This window comes from Nerophis ophidion, linkage group LG03 (genome assembly GCF_033978795.1).
Source record: "Nerophis ophidion isolate RoL-2023_Sa linkage group LG03, RoL_Noph_v1.0, whole genome shotgun sequence".
NCBI lineage: Eukaryota > Metazoa > Chordata > Actinopteri > Syngnathiformes > Syngnathidae > Nerophis > Nerophis ophidion.
The window spans coordinates 78,917,145-78,940,624 of NC_084613.1; the positions used below are offsets into that span (position 1 = coordinate 78,917,145).

General features: G+C 38.2%; 1 protein-coding gene across 4 annotated transcripts in view; it reads right to left on the reverse strand.

Moving 5' to 3' along the window:
* Window positions 1-205: 205 nt before the first annotated feature.
* zgc:110158 (uncharacterized protein LOC553590 homolog) overlaps window positions 206-23,480 on the reverse strand; it is a 161,739-nt gene continuing 138,464 nt past the window's right edge. For 2 of the 4 annotated variants that reach the window (XM_061896158.1, XM_061896156.1), the window contains 7 exons: window positions 21,206-21,241; window positions 21,079-21,133; window positions 20,811-20,881; window positions 17,449-17,527; window positions 17,338-17,366; window positions 17,145-17,246; window positions 206-5,068 (listed from right to left, as the gene is read on the reverse strand). In XM_061896158.1, the coding sequence (XP_061752142.1) occupies window positions 4,898-5,068; window positions 17,145-17,246; window positions 17,338-17,366; window positions 17,449-17,527; window positions 20,811-20,881; window positions 21,079-21,133; window positions 21,206-21,241 (543 nt within the window). In that variant the 3' untranslated portion in view covers window positions 206-4,897. Of the gene's footprint in view, window positions 5,366-17,144; window positions 17,247-17,337; window positions 17,367-17,448; window positions 17,528-20,810; window positions 20,882-21,078; window positions 21,134-21,205; window positions 21,242-23,480 lie in introns of all 4 variants that reach the window. The other 2 variants (XM_061896157.1, XM_061896159.1) reach the window with 2 other exon arrangements.

The window sequence follows — 23,480 nt, forward strand, 5'->3', positions numbered from 1 at the left end:
ATTCTTTTTTTTGTCAGTATTTTTGTACAGCCCCAAAAATAAAGATACAAAAAAATAAAAAAGGGATTATGGAGATACATGTTTTATCAGCAAGGGATTCTATGCAAAATAAATATTTGGGGTAAAAATGAAAAAGGCCTGGATATATTGTGGGGGTTTTTTTCACCAGCAGGGGGGAGTGACGTCACTGACTAGTGAAAAAGCATTGTATTTCCATTTTTTTAATCTTCCAAACATCAAAGAACATGTCGATTTGAATCAAAATGTTTTGGACAAAGAAAAAAATAAAGAAAACAAGAGCGTTAAAAAAAAAAAACACCCTAATTTGGAGATACATGTTTTCAATAATATTTGTTGCTAGGCAACAACAAAACAACTAATCTAACCATGAATTGATTTACTTGGAAACGACTTAAACAAGTTGAAAAACTTATTCAAGTGTTACAATTTAGTGGTCAATTGCACGGAATCTCTACTGTACTGTGCAATCTAATAATAAAAGTCTCAATCAACCAATCAATCAATTAATCAATCAATAAAACCAGTTTTATCATTGAGGTCATATTAAAGTTTGGATTCCCATCCATCCATCCATGTCTACCACTTGGACACGTGTGCGTGCATGACTAGTAAAAAGCATGCATCTCCAAATGTTCTCAAAAATCTTGCCCCAAAAAAAAAAAAAGTCGTTTTTTTGTACAAAATTTGAGAGTATTTTTGGACCCTCCCGCCCAAAAAATAAATAAATAAATCATGAGCGTTTTTAAATAAAACACTGTTTGGAGATACATGTTTTCATCATCTAATAATGCAATGCAAAAATGTACAAAAGTCTTCCAAACAATTGTGTTTCAATCCAAATGTGGATGTAGTTTTATGTTTATCTAAAAAAAAAAAAAAAAAAAAAAAAGGGGGGGTCAAAAATACGCCAATTGGTTAGCAGCAAAGAGCAGTGACGTCCCAGCATTCAAATTTAAATTTTTACACACATAATTATGATTAGAAAGTATGGAAAATAGTGTTTTTGCAGTCCTTTTAAAGGAAGAAAAATGAAAGTTCAGAGAAACACGTTTTCATTAGTAAGTGATATACTGCAGTCTGACCAGGAGGGGGCAGTGACGTCACATCATTAACATTTGGATTTGTGTGCACAAAATTGTTGCTGACTAGTAAAAACATGGATCTCCAAAAAAAAGGACAACATGTTTTTGTAAACAACATTTTTGAGTATTTTTTGCACCAAAAAAAGGGTAATCAAATGAAGGAAAAAAAGGAGATAAATGTTTTCATTATCATGCAAACATTTACAACAATCTTCCAAACAATTGTGTTATTGTTTTGTGTTTATCTAAAACAGAGGGTCAAAAATAGGCCAATTGGTGGATATATTGTAGTCTTAGCAGCAGTGACGTCACATCATTAAAATGTAGCTTTGTGCACACACAACTATAATAAAGCATGGATCTCCACATTTTTCTTAAATCCACTTAAAAAGTAAAAAAAATAAAAAAATTGTGTTTCTGTCCAAATTTTTTCGAGTAAATTTCTGTATCCCCAAAAAAAGACAAAATGAAAGGGGGTTTTTTGAATTCGAAAATGAAAGTTCAGAGACACGTTTTCATTAGTAAGTGATATACTGCAGTCTGACCAGGAGGGGGCAGTGACGTCACGTCATTAAAATTTGGATTTATGCGCACAAAATTGTTGCTGCTGACTAGTGAAAACATGGATGTCCATTTAAAAAAAAAAATCAGGCCAAAAAAAAAGCACACAATGTTTTAAAAAAAAACAACAACATTTTTGAGTATTTTTTGCATAAAAAACAAATAGCGTTTTCAAATGAAAAAAAATTTGGAGATACTGTTACATGTTTTCATTATCATGTAATGCTCTGCAAAAACGTACAACAATCTAACAAAGAAGTGTGTTTTATGCACATTTTAGTGCAGTTTCATGTTCATCCAAAATAGAGGGTCGAAAATAGGCCAATTTGTGGATATATTGTAGTCTTAGCAGCAGTGACGTCACACCATTACATCAGAGATACATGTTTTCATTAGTGATGTACTGCAGTCTGACCAGGAGGGGGCAGTGACGTCACGTCATGAAAATTTGGATTTGTGCGCACAAAATTGTTGCTGACTAGTAAAAACATGGATCTCCAAAAAAAGAACAAAATGTTTTTGTAAATTTTTTGGGGTATTTTTCGCACCAAAAAAAAAGGGTAATCAAATGAAAAAAAAAAAAAAAAGGACATAAATGTTTTCATTATCATGCAAACATTTACAACAATCTTCCAAACAATTGTGTTATTATTGTTTTGTGTTTATCCAAAATAGAGGATCAAAAATAGGCCAATTGGTGGATATATTGTAGTCTTAGCAGCAGTGACGTCACATCATTAAAATTTAGCAGTGTGCACACACAACTATAATAAAGAGCTCCATATTTTTCTTAAATCCACTCAAAAAGTTAAAAAAAATAAACAAAAAAAAAATAAAAAAATAGTGTTTTCCTCCAAAATTTTTTGAGTAAATTTCTGTATCCAAAAAAATAAATGAAAAAAATGAAAGGAGGGTTTTTGAATTCAAAAATGAAAGTTCAGAGATACCTGTTTTCATCAGTAAGTGATATACTGCAGTCTGACCAGGAGGGGGCAGTGACGTCACAACATTAACATTTGGATTTATGTGCACAAAATTGTTGCTGCTGACTACTCAAAACATGGATGTCCTTTTCTTTTTTTTAAATCAGGCCAAAAAAAAGCACAGAATGTCTTTTAAAAAAAACATTTTTTAGTATTTTTTGCATGAAAAACAAATAACGTTTTCAAATGAGAAAAAAAACAATTTTGAGATACTGGTACATGTTTTCATTATGATGTAATGCTCTGCAAAAACGTACAACAATCTAACAAAGAAGTGTGTTTTATACACATTTCAGTGCAGTTTCATGTTTATCCAAAATAGAGGGTCAAAAATAGGCCAATTTGTAGATATATTGTAGTCTCAGCAGCAGTGACGTCACATCATTACATCAGAGATACATGTTTTCATTAGTGATATACTGCAGTCTGACCAGGAGGGGGCAGTGACGTAACGTCATGAAAATTGGGATTTGTGTGCACAAAATTGTTGCTGCTGACTAGTGGAAACATGGATCTCCAATTTTTTTTTTAATCAGGCCAAAAAAACAAACACAGAATGGGTTTTTTTATACAACATTTTTGAGTGTTTTTTGCATAAAAAAACAAATAGTGTTTTCAAATAAAAAAAAAACCCCAACACAATTTGGAGATGCATGTTTTCCTTATCATGTAATGCTGTGCAAAAATGTACAACAATATTCTAAAGAAGTGTGTTTTATACAGAATTTGGTGTAGTTTTATGTGTATCCAAAGTAGAGGGTCAAAAATAGGCCAATTGGTGGATATATTGTAGCCTTAGCAGCAGTGACGTCACATCATTAAAGTTTAGCTTTGTGCACACACAACTATAATAAAGCATGGATCTCCATATTTTCCTTAAATCCCCTCAAAAAGTAAAAAATAGTGTTTTTGTCCAAATTTTTTGGAGTACATTTCTGTATTAAAAAAAAGAAAAAAGGAGGGGTTTTGAATTAAAAAATGTGTTTTTCATTAGTGATATACTGCAGTCTGACCAGGAGGGGGCAGTGACGTCACACCATTAGTGTTTGGATTTGTGCGCACAATATTGTTGCTGACTTGTGAAAACATGCATCTCCATTATTTTTAAATCCCGCCAATAAAATACAGAAGGGTTATTTTTTTAAATACATTGGGTATTTTTTGCACCAAAACAAAAAGTTAAAAGCAACAACAACACAATTTGGAGATACATGTGTTCATTACCATGTAATGTTATGCAAAAATGTACAACAATCTTCCAAACAGATGTGTTTTTATCCAAATGTTGGTGTAGTTTTATGTTCATCTAAAATATGTCAAAAAATGGTGGATATATTGTAGTCTTAGCTTCAGGGGGGAAGTGACGTCACGTCGTTAAAGTTTAGATTTGTGCACACACAATTGTGATCGGCAACCATAATAAAGCATGGATCTCCATATTTTCCTTAAATCACCTCAAAAAGTAAAAAAAAATAATAATAAGCGTTTTTGTCCAATTTTTGAAATAATTGACTGTATTTAAAAAGAGGAAGAAAAATTAAAGGAGCGTTTTCTGATTTAAAAACGCAATTTGGAGAGAAGTTTTCATTAGCAAGTGATGTACTGTAGTCTTACCGGTAGGGGGCAGTGTGGTCACATCACTAAAGTTTGGATTGGTTGAAAAGCATGCATCACTACATTTTCTTCCAATACCCCAAAACATTTACGGCCAATAGAGTATTTCAAAAATAAAATAAAATAAACAGGAAAAGTTGATGGAAAAAAATAAAAATTGTATTTTTATCCTTATTTTTGGTGGGTATTAATATTTATCACCTATCTCATTCCAAAAATCTTTGGAATACAAAGAAAACAAACTAACTTGGAGATACATGTCTTTCATTTGCCTTCAAAGTAAAAAAAAAAAAAAACTAATAATTTGATCCTAATCTTTAAAAATTACCATAGCAATATAATTAATAACAATAATACAATATTAAAATAAAAACAGCAATGATACAACACATACATAAAATAGGGGGAGAACAAAAATCGTAAAATTCACGGATTATCACAACACCTCTGTTGAAAATGTACACAAACAGAGAATAATGTCAAGGGTCAGGGAGGTCACGTCCGTTCGATCCGTTCGCAACAGCACGTTTCGAAACTTGAAAAAAAAAAAAAAAAAACTCAAATCTGATGAGGTTTCCAGAAGAGAGCCAACATTGTGTCCTCGTTCAGTCTCCTTCCTCGCCCTCCAGTGTGTCCTCATTGTCTAGAAGCGGACAGGAAGCCGGGGAGGCTCGGGCCCGGGTCGGAGAAGAGGCTCTTCCTGTTGCTCTGTGACAGCTTCCTGCTCGGGCCGGTGGCCATCTTGCACGCTCCCGGAGGGCCCGTCTTGATTAGAGTCCCAGCGTGCTCCAGGGCTGCTCCGGAGGTCTGCGTGGGGCCGCACAGTTCACCCAAGGGGAGGCGGAGGGAGGGTGGGGTGGGGTAACGGCGGGGTGGGGGGGGCGGCGGACACCCCCAGATGGGAGCGGAGGTCGTGTGCGAGGATGAGGGGGGGGGGGGAGGTGGAGGTGGAGGTGGCGGGATCCGAGGCGAGGTAAGGATTGCGGAGGAATCCCAAAATTAAAAAAAGAAGGGGCACGAAATAGGAGCAAAAGATAAACAAAAAAAAACAAAAAAAAAAGAGGAAAAATAAAATCACACACTCATCGTCATGTTGGGAGAATACTGAAAAGAGAGAGAGAGGGAAAAGGGGGAGGAGGGCACAGATGAGTGGACGTGTAACATTCAAACACCAGGGGGCGCTCTGACCCAGCACTGCCACGCTTAAGCAGACCTGGGAAAATTAATCTGCATTCCTAAATCATTTTTTTACATCTTTAAGACGGAAAGTGTAGGGATGTTTTCTAATGGCCGTAAGTCTTCAACTACACAAAGTATTTCAATGGTTGGAATCTGCGCTTTTGCATTATATACTAGTTACTATGGTAATGTATTTAGTTACTATGGTCGTCTAATTAGTTACTATGGCAGGGGTCACCAACCTTTTTGAAACAAAGAGCTACTTCTTGGGTACTAATTAATGCGAAGGGCTACCAGCTTGATACACACTTAAAGGCCTACTGAAACCCACTACTACTAACCACGCAGTCTGATAGTTTATATATCATCCATCCATCCATTTTCTACCGCTTATTCCCTTTCGGGGTCGCGGGGGGCGCTGGCGCCTATCTCAGCTACAATCGGGCGGAAGGCGGGGTACACCCTGGACAAGTCGCCACCTCGTCGCAGGGCCAACACAGATAAACAGACAACACTCACATTCACACACTAGGGCCAATTTAGTGTTGCCAATCAACCTATCCCCAGGTGCATGTCTTTGGAATTGGGAGGAAGCCGGAGTACCCGGAGGGAACCCACGCATTCACGGGGAGAACATGCAAACTCCACACAGAAAGATCCCAAGCCTGGATTTGAACCCAGGACTGCAGGAACTTCGTATTGTGAGGCAGACACACTAACCCCTCTGCCACCGTGAAGCCCACGCCAGTTTAAGCAGACCTGGGAAAATTAATCTGGCCCGTCGGTTATTCCTGAATAATTTTTTTACATCTTTAAGACGGAAAGTGTAGCTGCCATTATGATGAGCAGGGATGTTTTCTAATGGCCGTAAGTCTTCAACTACACAAAGTATTTCAATGGTTGGAATCTGGAAGTTTACCATGAATTGATTAACGTGGACCCCCGACTTAAAAAAGTTGAAAAACTTATTGGAGTGTTACCATTTAGTGGTCAATTGTACGGAATATGTACTGTACTGTGCAATCTACTAATAAAACGACTTTTAACAGGGGCCAGGAAACGCCAGCATATAACCCCAATTCTTCAGAGTTTGCACTGGCTCCCTGTTCATTTTAGAATTGATTTTAAAACATCGCTGTTTGTTTTTAAATCTTTACATGGACTGGCACCTCAATATATCTCGGACCTCATCCAAATTTACATCCCTGCGCGCGCTCTGAGGTCCGAGAGCCAGCTCCAGCTCGTGGTGCCCAAGACCAGACTTAAGACCAGGGGAGACAGGGCCTTCTCTGTGGTCGGCCCTAAGCTCTGGAACACTCTGCCCCTCCATGTTCAAACTGCTTCCACAGTGGAGTGTTTTAAGTCTCGTCTTAAGACCCACTTTTATTCTTTGGCTTTTAACACTACGTGAGTTGTGTGGTCCTCTGTTGTCCTCTGTGTTTTTTTTATACACTTTGATTTCTATTTTACTGTTTTAATTGATTTTACCCTTTAAAATAGTTTTTAATCATATTTGTTTTTATATTGTTTTTATTAGTTTTATATTTATTTATTTTTTGTTTCTATTCAGTCATTGGTGGAGCATAACATATATATATATATATATATACTTTTTTTTTTTTATTGTATTTTATTTATTTATTTATTTTTTTTACAATTGTTTTTAACATGGCTGTGCAGCACTTTGGAAACGTTATTGTTGTTTAAATGTGCTATATAAATAAAGTGGATTGGATTGGATCAAAAGTATCAATCAATCAATCAATCAATCTGCGCTTTTGCATGATATACTAGTCACTATGGTAATGTAATTAGTTACTATGGTAATGTAATTAGTTACTATGGTAATGTAATTAGTCACTATGGTAATGTGATTAGTCACTATGGTAATGTAATTAGTCACTATGGTAATGTAATTAGTTACTATGGTAATGTAATTAGTCACTATGGTAATGTAATTAGTCACTATGGTAATGTAATTAGTTATTATGGTAATGTAATTAGTTACTATGGTAATGTAATTAGTCACCATGGTAATGTAATTAGTTATTATGGTAATGTAATTAGTCACTATGGTAATGTAATTAGTTATTATGGTAATGTAATTAGTCACTATGGTAATGTAATTAGTTACTATGGTAATGTAATTAGTCACTATGGTAATGTAATTAGTCACTATGGTAATGTAATTAGTTACTATGGTAATGTAATTAGTTACTATGGTAATGTAATTAGTCACTATGGTAATGTAATTAGTTACTATGGTAATGTAATTAGTCACTATGGTAATGTAATTAGTCACTATGGTAATGTAATTAGTTATTATGGTAATGTAATTAGTTACTATGGTAATGTAATTAGTCACCATGGTAATGTAATTAGTTATTATGGTAATGTAATTAGTCACTATGGTAATGTAATTAGTTATTATGGTAATGTAATTCGTTACTATGGTAATGTAATTAGTCACTATGGTAATGTAATTAGTTACTATGGTAATGTAATTAGTCACTATGGTAATGTAATTAGTCACTATGGTAATGTAATTAGTTACTATGGTAATGTAATTAGTTACTATGTTAATGTAATTAGTTACTATGGTAATGTAATTAGTCACTATGGTAATGTAATTAGTTACTATGGTAATGTAATTAGTTACTATGGTAATGTAATTAGTCATTATGGTAATGTAATTAGTTATTGTGGTAATGTAATTAGTTACTATGGTCATCTAATTAGTTACTATGGTCATCTAATTAGTTACTATGGCGGGGGTCACCAACCTTTTTGAAACCAAGAGCTACTTCTTGGGTACTAATTAACGCGAAGGGCTACCAGTTTGATACACACTTAAAGGCCTACTGAAAGCCACTACTACTAACCACGCAGTCTGATAGTTTATATATCAATGATGAAATATTAACATTGCAACACATGCCAATACGGCCGGTTTAGTTAACTAAATTGCAATTTGAAATTTCCCGTGGAGTTTCTTGTTGAAAACGTTGCGTGACGTCACGGACTGTCAGGAAATATTAGCGCAGCACCACTTGTGGTTAAAAGTCGTTTCTTTTCATCGCGCAATTAAACAGTATTCTGGACATCTGTGTTGCTGAATCTTTTGCAATTTGTTCAGTGATTAATGGAGAAGTCGAAGTAGAAAGATGGAGTTGGGAAGCTTTAGCCTTTAGCCACACAAACACACGGTGATTCCTTGTTTAAAATTCCCGGAGGTGAAGCTTTACTATGGATCAGAGCGGTCAAGCGAACATGGATCCCGATCACTCTGGGGCGGCATGGCGTAGTGGGTAGAGCGGCCGTGCCAGAAACCTGAGGGTTGCAGGTTCGCTTTCCACCTATTGACATCCAAATCGCTGCCGTTGTGTCCTTGGGCAGGACACTTCACCTTTTGCCCCCGGTGAAACACTGGTGAATGAATGATGAATGAATGATTGGTGGTGGTCGGAGGGGCCGTAGGCGCAGACTGGCAGCCACGCTTCCGTCAGTCTACCCTAGGGCAGCTGTGGCTACAGATGTAGCTTACCACCACCAGGTGTGAATGAATGATGGGTTCCCACTTCTCTGTGAGAGCTTTGAGTAAATAACAATAGAAAAGCGCGATATAAATCTAATCCATTATTATCATTATTATTACATTGTCAACCGGCAGGTTTCGGTGGGAAAATTGTGGTAAAAAGTCGCCTCTTGCCGGAGATCTGTGGAGTTTGCGCCGTCCTTGTATCTGCCCTGACTTCCCTCAGAGACTGGCCTCAAGACACCCGTGGACACACCCCTCCTTACCATGAATTGATTAACGTGGACCCCGACTTAAACAAGTTGAAAAACTTATTCGGGTGTTACCATTTAGTGGTCAATTGTACGGAATATGTACTGAACTGTGCAATCTACTAATAAAAGTATCAATCAATCAATAAATCAATCCTACTATCAGGTACTATTAAATCTCACTAAAACACTAGCAACACAATAGAAAGATAAGGGATTTCCCAGAATTATCCTAGTAAATGTGTCTAAAAACATCTGAATCCGTACCAATGCAATTGCCTTTTTTTTTTTTTTAACTTTATTTATTTTTCTAGTCCTTCGCTATCAATATCATCATCCACAAATCTTTTATCCTCGCTCAAATTAATGGGGAAATTGTCGTTTTCTCGGTCCAAATAGCTCTTGCTGCTGGAGGCTCCCATTATAAACAATGTGAGGACGTGAGGAACCCTCACCCTTGTGACATCATCGTCTGCTACTTCCGGTACAGGCAAGGCTTTTTTATCAACACCAAAAGTTGCGAACTTTATCGTCGATGTTCTCTACTAAATCCTTTCAGCAAAAATATGGCAATATCGCGAAATGATCAAGTATGACACATAGAATGGACCTGCTATCCCCGTTTAAATAAGAAAACCTCATTTCAGTAGGCCTTTAAATAAATTGCCAGAAATAGCCAACTTGCTCAATTTACCTTAAACACTATGTTATTAATAATTAATGATATTTATCTTTGTGGAAACACTGATCATCTTAATGATTTCTCACAATAAATATATATAGAAACAGATAAATATCAATATGCAACACTTTATTTTTATATTTTCTCTAAGTGCACATTTTCCAAATTGAACATTTTCAAATAATATTTATTATTCTTTACAATAAAACAAAAAATTACTTGAACATTGATTTAAATGGTTAGGAAATAAGAGGAAGGAATTTTATACGTAAAAAGGTATATGTGTTTAAAAATTCTAAAATCATTTCTATGGTTGTATTTTTTCTCTAAAATTGTCTTTCTGAAAGTTATAAGAAGCAAAGTAAAAAAATAAAATAATTCATTTAAACAAGTGAAGACCAAGTCTTTAAAATATTTTCTTGGATTTTCAAATTCTATTTGAGTTTTGTCTCTCTTACGATTAAAAATGTTGAGCAAATCGAGAGCAGCTTGCTAGTAAATAAATAAAATTTAAAAAATAGAGGCAGCTCATTGGTAAGTGCTGGTATTTGAGCTATTTTTAGAACAGGCCAGCGGGCGACTCATCTGGTCCATATGGGCACCACGTTGGTGACCCTTGTACTATGGTCATCTACGTCACAGCAGCTCAGACCAGGCACCAAGCAGTGTGGGTGGGGAGCGTTTCCACAGACGGCAGCCTGAAATGCGGGTGTCAGGGACATGCGCAGAAGGAGATTTTTTACAACAAACTTCTAAAGCTTCTAAAGATATATATTTTAGATTGTGGGTAGGTTTTTTTACTCTTAGCGTTTATATTTCGCTGTGTATGTTGCATTTCGCTTGATTGTAAAATATGTGGATGGAGAAGGGGTGTGACGTTCATATGTTATCAATATTCAGTGTTTTATCGTTCATAGTTAATAATTTAAATCCCACATTCTTAATTTTAATTTTAATTCTGGGCGTGTCATTCATAACGTTTTTAATCAGAAATTATTGTAAGGTTTTGTATTAATGTTCCTAAAAATAGATATACCAGCCCCCAGAGACATTTTTTTCTCTAAATTAAGTTCATTAAATGACTCTAGCAAAACCAAAACTTTGTTGTTTCATTAAGAATATAGGACATTACACACGGAGCTCAAAAATCTGTCAAAATGTTTTAGCACGACTTTGATAAGCTGGATTGTCGTAGCATTACGGCTTCTGTAGTCAGACGTACTGTGCTTCAACATACGGGTATTATGGTGTGTGCATAAGGACCCCAAAATGGCACCTATTAGGACACATTATCTAGCGTTTTGTTCTGACCTATTACCGTATTTTTCGGATTATAAATCACAGAATGTTTTAATAATTTGGCCGGGGGTGTGATTTATACTCTGAGCGATTTATGTGTGAAATTATTAACACATTACCGTAAAAGATTTAATTGGATTTAGCGGAAATAGGAGTGGCAGATTGTTTGGTAAAAGTATAGCTGTTTCTATATGTTATAGTTATTTGAATGACTCTTACCATAATATGTTACGTTAACATACCAGGCACCTTCTCAGTTGGTTATTTATGCCTCATATAACGTACACTTATTCAGCCTGTTGTTCACTATTCTTTATTTATTTTAAATTGCCTTTCAAATGTCTATTCTTGGTGTTGGATTTTATCGAATAAATTTCCCCCAAAAATGTGACTCATACTCTAGTGCGACTTATTTGTTTTTTTCTTTTTTTATTATGCATTTTCGGCCGGTGCGACTTATACTCTGTGACGACTTCTAATCCGAAAAACACGGTATGCAAAAACAACTTTTCTTACCTATTGGTACCTGCTGATGTGTATTTGGGGTGTGCGTAAGTCCGAAAAATGTGCACGCGTCTGCCATTGTCGTCGCTGCCGTAGTCAATAAGATCCTTCTTTTTCTCGTCCTCCGCTGTTGCCATTTCTAATACAAAGTAGCCTACAGTTCTAACTTGTATCTGTCAGTAGACTCGCTATGGAAGCGCTGAACACTATGGGTACGAAAAAAGATCCATCCATCCATTTTCTACCGCTTATTCCCTTTCGGGGTCGCGGGGGGCGCTGGCGCCTATCTCAGCTACAATCGGGCGGAAGGCGGGGTACACCCTGGACAAGTCGCCACCTCATCGCAGGGCCAACACAGAAAGACAGACAACATTCACACTCACATTCACACACTAGGGCCATTTTAGTGTTGCCAATCAACCTATCCCCAGGTGCATGTCTTTGGAAGTGGGAGGAAGCCGGAGTACCCGGAGGGAACCCACGCATTCACGGGGAGAACATGCAAACTCCACACAGAAAGATCCCGAGCCTGGATTTGAACCCAGGACTGCAGGACCTTCGTATTGTGAGGCAGATGCACTAACCCCTCTGCCACCGTGAAGCCCGACGAAAAAAGATGACGGGGATAAAACGCTGTCGAAGTGGAGGCACGTAAATAAGAGCGCCCACAAAACGGCGTGTCCTGAGGAGGCGGTCAGAAAGCGACTTGACAACGGTCTGAAGAACAATCTATGCAAAATTTGCAAAGAACCACCATTACATGTTATGTAAACCACAAGGAAGTGTTGTAAATGCGGGGGAAAAAAATCATAATATGACCCTTTTAATTAGCCTTATAATCTGGTGTGACTTTTGTGTGAAAATAGATCTGAATAGACCATTATATCGATATTGCGCCTTATAATCCGAATAATACGGTAAAATATTGTTTTCAGTCTAATATAGGACCTTGAATTAAGAATCCATCCTGGTTCAGGCTGGGGTGTAGATATTCATAATATTATCATAATTTGCAAACAGCTACCAGGAACAATTGTTTTGAAATTTTTCCATTAATTTTCTTTCCTGCTGTATCTGATTGCTTCAATCAGGATTAGACTTTTCAGGCCAAGTCCTGCATTTTGAATACAGTAAAGTCACTGAACAGCAGCCACCCTTCCCCGGATGGTGGACCTTCACGGACCAAGTCTCCCTCCAGTTTGGCATTCATTTAATAATAATAATAATAATAATAATAAGTACAATGATAATAATAATATGGTTGCTGAGGTGTTTTGTGTTTCACACAGGTCATCATCACATCACTGTTACAGGGGGGACGTAATGAATTTGTCAATGATTAGTAAGCGGCCACAATGCAAGCAGAAGATTTAAAAAATAAAAAATAAAAGACTTCAAATGCTGCGTTTAGTTCTAAATCTGATCAATTAGAGTCAAACTAGACCCTCAAAATAATCTAAAAGGAATTTAAACTATGTTAAAAATGGCCCAAAAAAGTAAATAACAGTGGAACCACTGAAGTAAAATACCCCTGAAATTGTAAGAATTCCAACACTAAAATGATGCAAAGCTCTTTTCAAATATCTTAGTTCAATGGTGTTTTACGCTTTTTTTTGGCTTTTGAGTGACACCTATTCCAAAAGACTAAGCAGAATATACACAGGAATTGAAGTATAGTAAGCGTACTTTTACGTGTGCCTAACTTATTTTTACGCTCTTGTGACAATCAGGAATGTTAAAAAAGGTGCACTACGACTATTATGCAAAAGGTTACGTCTTTGTCCTGAAAGGTTGTTGAGTTTATCAAAAAGTTTTTATATTTTAAGCTGTGGTTAACTTATTTTTAAGCTTGTGTAACAAATAGGAAGGTTGGAAAAATGCAAAGCGTTTGAGGCGCATTTGCGACACGACTCACTATGCAGAACATCCCAAATTTGTCCTTAAAAATTAAGACAAAGGCATTATTTGGATTTTTGTTACAATTATAATATATCTTTTTACATTATCAGCTGTGGTTCACTTCTCTTTAAGCGTATATGACAGCGTAGAATGTAATTGGAGTGGTGTGAAGTTTGCAAGATCTTTGTATTGTCTGTAATAAAGGTTGCACGAGGGCCACAGTTTGACCCCGGAACTGAATATTCCTGTTTACTCATGTTGACAAAAGCGCTTGTCGACATTTTTGTTACAACATTTTAAATTCCGACACAATACGGATAGTGGGGCCCTGAGTATTGGCAGAATTCAATACGATTTTAGCACGAATCATAGTACATATTCTATTATCTTATAATGTGGGATTTTAGAAAAGGTTTCAGCAAATGAAATTAGCAACAATGGTAGGTATGAAAAACATTAAGCAATTTATTATGAATCATCTAGCATGGACTTATGCTGTCTTTAAATTGAAGTAATAATTTTTTCTGCGACACTCAGTGCCCACAATAATTCATTAAATTATGCTATTGATACAGTAAGTTGAATAATGCGGACACTTTTGTTACTTGGTATTTTTTAATGCGCTTCTGTTTAGCAAACTTTGTATGTGTAAGGAATATGCAATTATAATTATTTGATACTTATTTATATTGACAAATGTGCCGTTTTAGACTGCAATATTGTTCCAATTAAAGGCCTACTGAAACCCACTACTACCGACCACGCAGTCTGATAGTTTATATATCAATGATGAAATATTAACATTGCAACACATGCCAATACGGCCGCTTTAGTTTACTAAATTGCAATTTTAAATTTCCCGCAAAGTTTCCTGTTGAAAACGTCGCGGAATGACGACGCATATGAGGACGCGTGTGTTTGACGTCCAGCCCGATCCAAGCTACAAGTAGTCTGCTTTAATCGCATAATTACACAGTATTCTGGACATCTGTGTTGCTGAATCTTTTGCAATTTGTTCAATTAATAATGGAGAACTCAAAGTAGAAAGAAGCGGTGTATTGCGGCTGCCTTTAGCCACACAAACACAGCCGGTGTTTCCTTGTTTAAAATTCCTGAAGGTGAAGCTTTACTATGGAACAGAGCGGTCAAGCGAACATGGTTCCCGACCACATGTCAACGGGCAGGTTTCGGTGAGAAAATTGTGGTTATGAGCGGAGCTTGCGTCCTCCTGCAGCTGCGGACTATTACCTCCTCCCACCGGAGACACTGGCGGTCCCCACACCCGTGGCCACACCCCTCCGACTTTCAGGTATCATATAATCTCACTAAAACACTAGTAACACAATAAGCAGGTATGGAATTTTCCATAATTATCCTAGTAAATGTGTCTAATAACATTTGAATCGCTCCCACTGCCCTTGTCTTTTTTTTTTTCTAGTCCTTCACTCTCAATATCCTCATCAACGAATCTTTCATCCTCGCTCAAATTAATGGGGAAATTGTCGCTTTCTCGGTCCGAATCCATCTAGCTGCCGGTGGCTATGATTGTAAACAATGTGAGGATGTGAGGAGCCCTCACACCCGTGACGTCACGCGCACATTGTCTGCTACTTCCGGTAAAGGCGAGGCGTTTTTATTAGCGACCAAAAGTTGCAAACTTTATCGTCGATGTTCTCTACTAAATCCTTTCAGCAAAAATATGGCAATATTGCGAAATGATCAAGTATGACACATAGAATGGACTTGCTATTCCCGTTTAAATAAGAACATTTAATTTCAGTAGGCCTTTAAGGACATTTGTTACGCATGCCTAGCTTGTGTGCTATTATGTGCTTGGCTGTGGTGTAGCTGTTAGCTCATAGTAATACCTCACCATGTTTACTTTTTGCTGCCTTGCGGTGGTATCATCCATGTTAATAGCACTGTCATGCTTTTATTTTGAAGCTTACTTTGCACAGAACAGTGTGCACGTTTTAATTCTGTGACAGTGTTTATGTTATTATTAGGGGTGGGCAAATTAATGCGTTAATTACGAGTTAACTCATCAATCTATTAACGCAGACAATTATTTTATCGCACATTTGCGTATGTTGTTTACATACTTTTATTTTGTTAACGCCTTTTCTTAACAAGATGGCGTCGCCCGGAAGGGCTTCGGCGTCGAGGAGCTCTTGATAAAGATGGAACATTTGGCAAAAATACCGGACAATTCTGCAAATTTCATGGCTGGCTTACAGTGTGGTCACTCCGGGATCACTTACGACCGCCAGACAATTCTGAATGTGGATAGATCGGGCCGTTTTGGACTGAATGAGGCGTGCTTGCTAGACCGGCTAGCTAGCATGGGAATACTTTGCCGGCTACATCCAGCGGCCTGTGAAGCAGCGGAGTATATGTGTTGTCTGTCTATTTATGAATAATGCAGACGAGGAGTGTTGGCTGAGTTCTTAACGTTTGCTTTCAGAGCGTGCATATCACAACATACAAGATGCCGTCATGGCGACACAACCTATACCGGGCTACCGCGCACGCTCGTCACTCCTGTTGCATGCTGGGTAGGGTAGTTCTTTTATTCCCTGGCTCGTAACATCACAATATAGTACCATGTATATGCGTTCAGTTTATCAAAGCACCAAGCAAACAATCGGAAAATTCCCATCATATCAATTCCTAGATATGGTCATAATTATTTTAAGTGCACTACACAGAATAAACACAACATTATTAATATTGCTACTACGGATAATTTGATAAAAAATTCCCTAAAACAGCTCACTACCTATAAAATAGGTTTTTTTAAACATAAGATCCCTGATAAAAAAAAAATGTTTCTGCTGTTACCTCAGAAATTGCCTGTTCGGATGTTATGATTGTGGCTCAGAGATTTGTATGTAGATTATATTTATTTTCCATAACAAACAGGATAACTTAAATACCCTGGCGGTGGCAATAAGCTTAAATGTTTGTATTTACATTTTTTGAGTTGATTTTCATAAAATATGCTATTTAACTGCTACTGTTTAACAAGGACTGATTTAAATTGTGTTTGCACAACAAATGTTTTGGCGCTTTTGTTCATGTGGGAGAATATTCCAATAAAGGTGCACTACACACTACTTTTGAATTCATTATTGGGCTTTGCGTATACAATGCAGTTAATCGCGATTAATCGGAGAAATAGTGTGATTAACTTCGATTAAAATCTGTAATCGTTGCCCAGCCCTAGTTATTATTGATATGATAAAGTTAGCAATACGACAACCCATATCAACATAAGCAGACCCAGCTTTTATAGAAATGACCCCTGTGGATCTCACACGTTATGTCAACATAAGCGCGGACGGGTGTATTATTTCCGACGGGAAAACGGTTGATGAATGCAACAAATAGATCATGTCGGGTATTAGAGGTTCCACTGTTTACCTAAAAAAAATGTGTGTATATTTTTATCTGCTTGCATTCCTCCACTGGTATGTCGGGGCGTCAAGGTGAACCATTAGGGCTCGTGAGGCGTCATTCACTCGCTCTACTTACACTTTCACTTTGGAATGGGTTCAAAAAGTTGCCGCCCATTTCGCCGTCGTCTCGCGGCGTTCCGGGTGGGTTGCTCATACCCCCCATGTTATTAGGAGAACTCTGTAAGGAGCGAGGGTAGAACAAGTGATGAGCGTTGTAGACTCTAAGGAACTCTAGATATTACCAATGCGGAGATTGAGAGGCAGCTCACCTTTGGCAAGCCATCCATGTCTCCAGACCCTGCGGACGCAAATAACACCAAAGTCGACATGAGACACACTTGGATAATTTAGTGCTACTTAATGAAGTGACGTTGACGCACCAAGTGATCCGTTCATGTGGTGCGGCTCCATGGCTCCCATAGCGCCCATCGGTCCGTCAGGCCCGGGTCCCATTGGGAACTGGTCAAATTATAAGAAGTTCAGAATTCCGTTCTTATGTCTAAAGCTGGATCCACACTTGTGATTCATCACCATAGTCTGAACCAAAACCAAAAGTGTCTTACTTAGATAACGTTGGTATTTTTGTCATGTGACTGTTCATAGCTCGGTTGGTAGAGTGGCCGTGTCAGCAACTTAAGGGTTGCAGGTTCGATTCCCGCTTCCGCTATCCTAGTCACTGCCGTTGTGTCCTTGGGCAAGACACTTTACCCACCTGCTCCCAGTGCCACCCACACTGGTTTAAAAATGTAACTTAGATATTGGGTTTCACTATGTAAAGCGCTTTGAGTCGCTAGAGAAAAGCGCTATATAAATATAATTCACTTCACTTCACATATTATAAACCGGCTGCATTCAAGAAATATTTTTTCTTTCTACACCTACCAGCTTCTAAGTCCTTTCCTTTTTTATATTTACATAGCGCTTTTTGTTCAAGTGACTCAAAGCGCTTTACATAGCGAAACCCAATATCTAAGTTACGATTAAACCAGTGTGGGTGGCACCTGGAGCAGGTGGGTAAAGTGTCTTGCCCAAGGACACAACAGTATTGACTAGGATGGCGGAAACGGGGATCGAACCTGCAACCCTCAAGTTGTTGACACGGCTGCTCTACCAACCGAGCTATACCGTCCCAAGTAATACATTTGAAGAGGTTTTTTTTAATTATTTGTGACCAAACTTAGGTTTTACAAACCACAATGTCGTCTGCTGAGTTGAATACATAGATACATAGCTGTCTTGGTTGCTTTGTTGGGTCTGCTCCTGTCTCTGGCCATGCCCCCTCCACCCCAGCGGACGATGGCGTGGAACACCGCAGAGGCCACCACAGTGGATATGTTTCTTTTACTTTTTATTCATGGCTGTATGTAGAAGTGTCTGGTTGTATCTGCTGCTTTAATGTCTTTAATGTCCTATGTGTTCTTTGATGTTTGATGTTTCCCTCTTACACACATGTAAGAGGGATGTGTACTATGGCTATGAGTTGTTGTTTTTTTCCCTTGGCCTCAGTCTGCGCCCCCTCTCCAGGGCCCAGGCTTAGACCGATTTTTTTATTTTATTTTAATCTTCTATTTTTTTCTCCCCCCCTTGTTTACCTGTATCTCATCTTTTTTTGGAAGGGGCGCTGGAAGCCGGCAGACCCGTCAGCGATCCTGTTCTGTCTCCCTTTAATGTTTGTCTGATCTTGAATGGGATTGTGCTGAAAATTGTAATTTTCCTGAAGGAACTCTCCTGACGGAATAAATAAAGTACTATCTAATCTAATATTTTCGCATATCGACCATCTTAGATTTCACCATATTTTTTAATTGTCTCTGTGAATTTTTATGGACATAACTCAAACATTCCAATCAAAATGCCATTTGCTGGGTTAAATACATAGTTTTATTGATATTCTACTATATTTACCAGCTTAAATCTTTTTAAAAGCCTTTAAGAATACTTTTAAAGAGACATCTACTAGGTTGACTACGCATATTTTTGTATTCTACTATACGTACCACCTTTAATTTCACCCAATATTCCTAAAATATACTTTTCAAGAGCTTTCTTGATTTTTTTTTGTGACATAACTCAAATATCCCAAATCAAAGTGTCATCTTCTGGTTTGAATATGTAAATTATTTTTATATTTTATCATATTAAGTATTTTAGAATTAACCAAAAATGTATAAAATATACTTCAAAGACTGACATTTTGAGTGACATGAACCAAAATGCCGTCTGCTGAGTTGAAAACATAGATTTTATTCTCGCATATCAACCATTTTAGATTTCACCATATTTTTTAATTACCTTTGTGAATATTTCTGAACATAACACAAACATTCCAATCAAAATGCCATTTGCTGGGTTAAATACTTAGATTTATTGATATTCTTCAATATTTACCATCTTAAATCTTATTAAAAGCCTTTAAGAATACTTTTAAAGAGACATCTACTAGGTTGACTACGCATATTTTTGTATTCTACTATACGTACCACCTTTAATTTCACCCAATACTCCTAAAATATACTTTTCAAGAGCTTTCTTGATTTTTTTTGTGACATAACTCAAATATCCCAAATCTAAGTGTCATCTTCTGGTTTGAATATGTAAATTATTTTTATATTCTATCATATTAAGTATTTTGGATTTCACCATCCATCCATCCATTTTCTACCGCTTATTCCCTTTTGGGGTCGCGGGGGGCGCTGGCGCCTATCTCAGCTACAATCGGGCAGAAGGCAGGGTACACCCTGGACAAGTCGCCACCTCATCGCAGGGCCAACACAGATAGACAGACAACATTCACACTCACATTCACACACTAGGGCCAATTTTAGTGTTGCAAAATCAACCTATCCCCAGGTGATTTCACCAAAAGCTTCTAAAATATACTTCAAAGAACGACATTTGGAGCGACATTGACCCAAAATGCCGTCAGCAAGGTTGACTAAATAGACATCTTTGGTCATTTTCAATACCTACCATCTTCAATTCACAAACAGATTCTAAAAATCTACTTTTAAAGATGTTTTGGGACTTTGTTTGACACAATTCAAATATTCTAAAGTCAAAATGTTGTCTGCTGGGTTGAATACATACTTATTTTTGTATTTTGCAATATCTACAGTCTTCAATGTCACAACAAGCTTTTAAAGAGTACTTCTAACGAGCTTTTGTGACTTATTCATAATTTAACGCAAATATTTCAAAAATAAAATGTTGTCTCCTGGGCTAAATAAATAACTTATTTTTGTATTTTGCAATATCAACCTTCTTCAATTTCACACAAAGCTTCCAAAGTGTACATTTAAAAAACTTTTGTGACTTGTTTATGCCGTAACCCAAATAATTCAAAACTAAAATATGGCCCGCCGGGTTTAATACATTGATTATTTTCCTCTTTTGCTATATATACCGTCTTAGATCTTGACAAAATCCTCATATATATTTTTTAGAACTTTAGGGACTTTTGTGTGACTAACTAAATGCCGTATGCAAGGTTGAATAAATAGATCATATTTTATATATAGAATATTAATCAGCTTTGATTTCAACAAAAGCTTCTAAAATATACTAAATATACCTAACTGATTAATCAAGATGATGCGTCTTTGCTTTGCTGTGTACATGACAATGGTGCTCTTTGGAAGTACATTTTTAGAAGCTTTTAGTGAAATAAGCACCAAAGAGCACACCAAATGTGTATTGACATACAAGTGTGAACTGAGGCTGACTGTTTGAAAACCTAACTTACATTGGGTCTGTTGCCTCCGGGTCCAATAGGATTCATCATGGTGTAAATGTTTTCACTGGAGTTAGTTGAGTCTGAGTGAGGACGAAACAAAGAAGTTAATGAATTGTAGGCCGACACCTGGATTTTGTGAGGAGTGATATGACCAAAATGATACGACAACATAACAAATCATCAATAAGGTGCGGGGGGGTGGAGGGCATGCGTTGTCAGTGAGAAGGACAAGATAAATGGACTGTTAGTGTGGCGGGGGCATAGTTAGGTGACGCACCACCTGGGCTGGGCATAATTGGAGTTCCGGGTGGACCTCCGCTGCCTGGTGGACCCTGAGAGGAGGAGAACGGGTAACAATCAGGTAAAAATGTCACTCTTGATTTTCAGGTCTTTAACTGTCTTACCACGTAGTTTCCTGGAGATGAGGAGGAGTACGCTATCTGCAGAGGCAAACATCATTAGTCAATACATTCAAGACGTTAACAACGACAATAAAATGCAAAAACACGCTTATGTGTGACAGTGTGATGATGTCATCCATCCATTTTCTACCGCTTATTCCCTTTTTGGGGTCGCGGGGGGCGCTGGCGCCTATCCCAGCTACAATCGGGCGGAAGGCGGGGTACACCCTGGACAAGTCGCCACCTCATCGCAGGGCCAACACAGAGAGACGGACAACATTCACACACTAGGGCCAATTTAGTGTTGCCAATCAACCTATCCCCAGGTGCATGTCTTTGGAGGTGGGAGGAAGCCGGAGTACCCGGAGGGAACCCACGCATTCACGGGGAGAACATGCAAACTCCACACAGAAAGATCCCGAGCCTGGATTTGAACCCAGGACTGCAGGACCTTGGTATTGTGAGGCAGACGCACTAACCCCTCTCCCACCGTGAAGCCCATGATGTCATAATACGGCACTAAATCAAATATAAGACGGTCATCCTTCTAGAAAAAAAGAGAGGAAGAAGGGTCATCTTATATTCGATGCCTGGAGATTTAGTCACACAAACCAGCAAGTTGTGCTAAGCTTTTTTCTTCACAAAAAACTGGTAAAAAAATAAATTTAAAAAAGTGCGTAAATAAAGGAAATGGGATTTATGGTTCTTTGAAAGGAGTCGGATTTTCAGGAACAGATCCTTTCAAAGAGCCGTTTAAAAGACTGGCTTGTTATTACACAGTATTTTTTACATACTATCACCCAGCGCTAAGTCGCTAATGAGTTGTTGGTTTTTTGTTTTTTTCCCCTGGCCTCAGTCTGCACCCCCACTCCAGGGCATAGGCTAAGACCGATTTTTAAATTTTATTTTAATCTTCTATTCCCCCCCACCCCTGTTTACCTGTATGTCATCTTTTTTGTAAGGGGCGCTGGAAGCCGGCAGACCCGACAGCGATCCTGTTCTGTCTCCCTTTAATGTTTGTCTGATCTTGAATGGGATTGTGCTGAAAATTGTAATTTTCCTGAAGGAACTCTCCTGACGGAATAAATAAAGTACTATCTAATCTAAAGTATTACTCTAATACGGCATAGCTCGGTTGGTAGAGCGGCCGTGCCAGCAACTTGAGGGTTGCAGGTTCGATTCCCGCATCCGCCATCCTAGTCACTGCCGTTGTGTCCTTGGGCAAGACACTTTACCCACCTGCTCCCAGTGCCACCCACACTGGTTTGAATGTAATTTAGATATTGGGTTTCACTATGTCAAGCGCTTTGAGTCACTAGAGAAAAAGCGCTATATAAATATAATTCACTTCACTTCACTAAAGCGGTGGTGTCCAAACTTTTTGACTTGATGGTCACATTGGCATCGGCAACAGAAGCTAGCTCTTGGGACGTGGAATGTCACCTCGAGGTAGAGAAGTTTCGACTGGTTCTAGTCGGTCTCACTTCGACGCAGAGCAAGGGTTGTGGAACCAGTCTTCTCGATACGGGCTGGACTTTCTTCCACTCTGGCGTTGCCAGGGGTGGCAATACTTGTTGCCCCGTGGCTCAGAACCTGCACGTTGGAGGAAAACATGGTGGACGAAAGGGGAGTACCCGCCCTTTTTGGAGTCCCTGAAGGGAGTACTGAAGAGTGCTCCTTCTAGTCAATACTGGGGGACTTCAACAGTCACCTTGGCAGCGACGGTGAGACTTGTAGATGCGTGATCGGGAGAAATGGCCGCCCTGATCTGAGGCAGAGTGGTGTTTTGTTATTGGATTTCTGTTCTTGTCACTGATTGTCCATAACAAACACCATGTTCAAACATAAGAATGTCCATATGTGCACTTAGCACCAGGACACCCAAGCCCACACTTCGATGATCGACATCGGGGTTGTATCAACGGATTTGCAGACTCGTGTTTTGGACACCCGGGTGAAGAGAGGGCGGAGCTTTCAACCGATCACCACCTGGTGGTGAGTCGGCTCCGATGGTGGGAGAGGATGCCGGAAAAACCTGGCAGGCCCAACCGTATAGTGAGGGTGTTTTTGGGAATGTCTAGCAGTCTCCTGCAACAGAGTTTGAATTTCAACCTCGGGGAGAACTGTTACCAGTGAGGTAGGGCTGGGCGATAAAACAATAACAATATATATCGCGATAGACATGTGATCAATATCAATAGAAAATGGGGTCCATAGAACGTTCGATAATTTCACTGAGTTCTGTTAGAAAAAAATAGTAAGAAACGCAGAGCCGGAA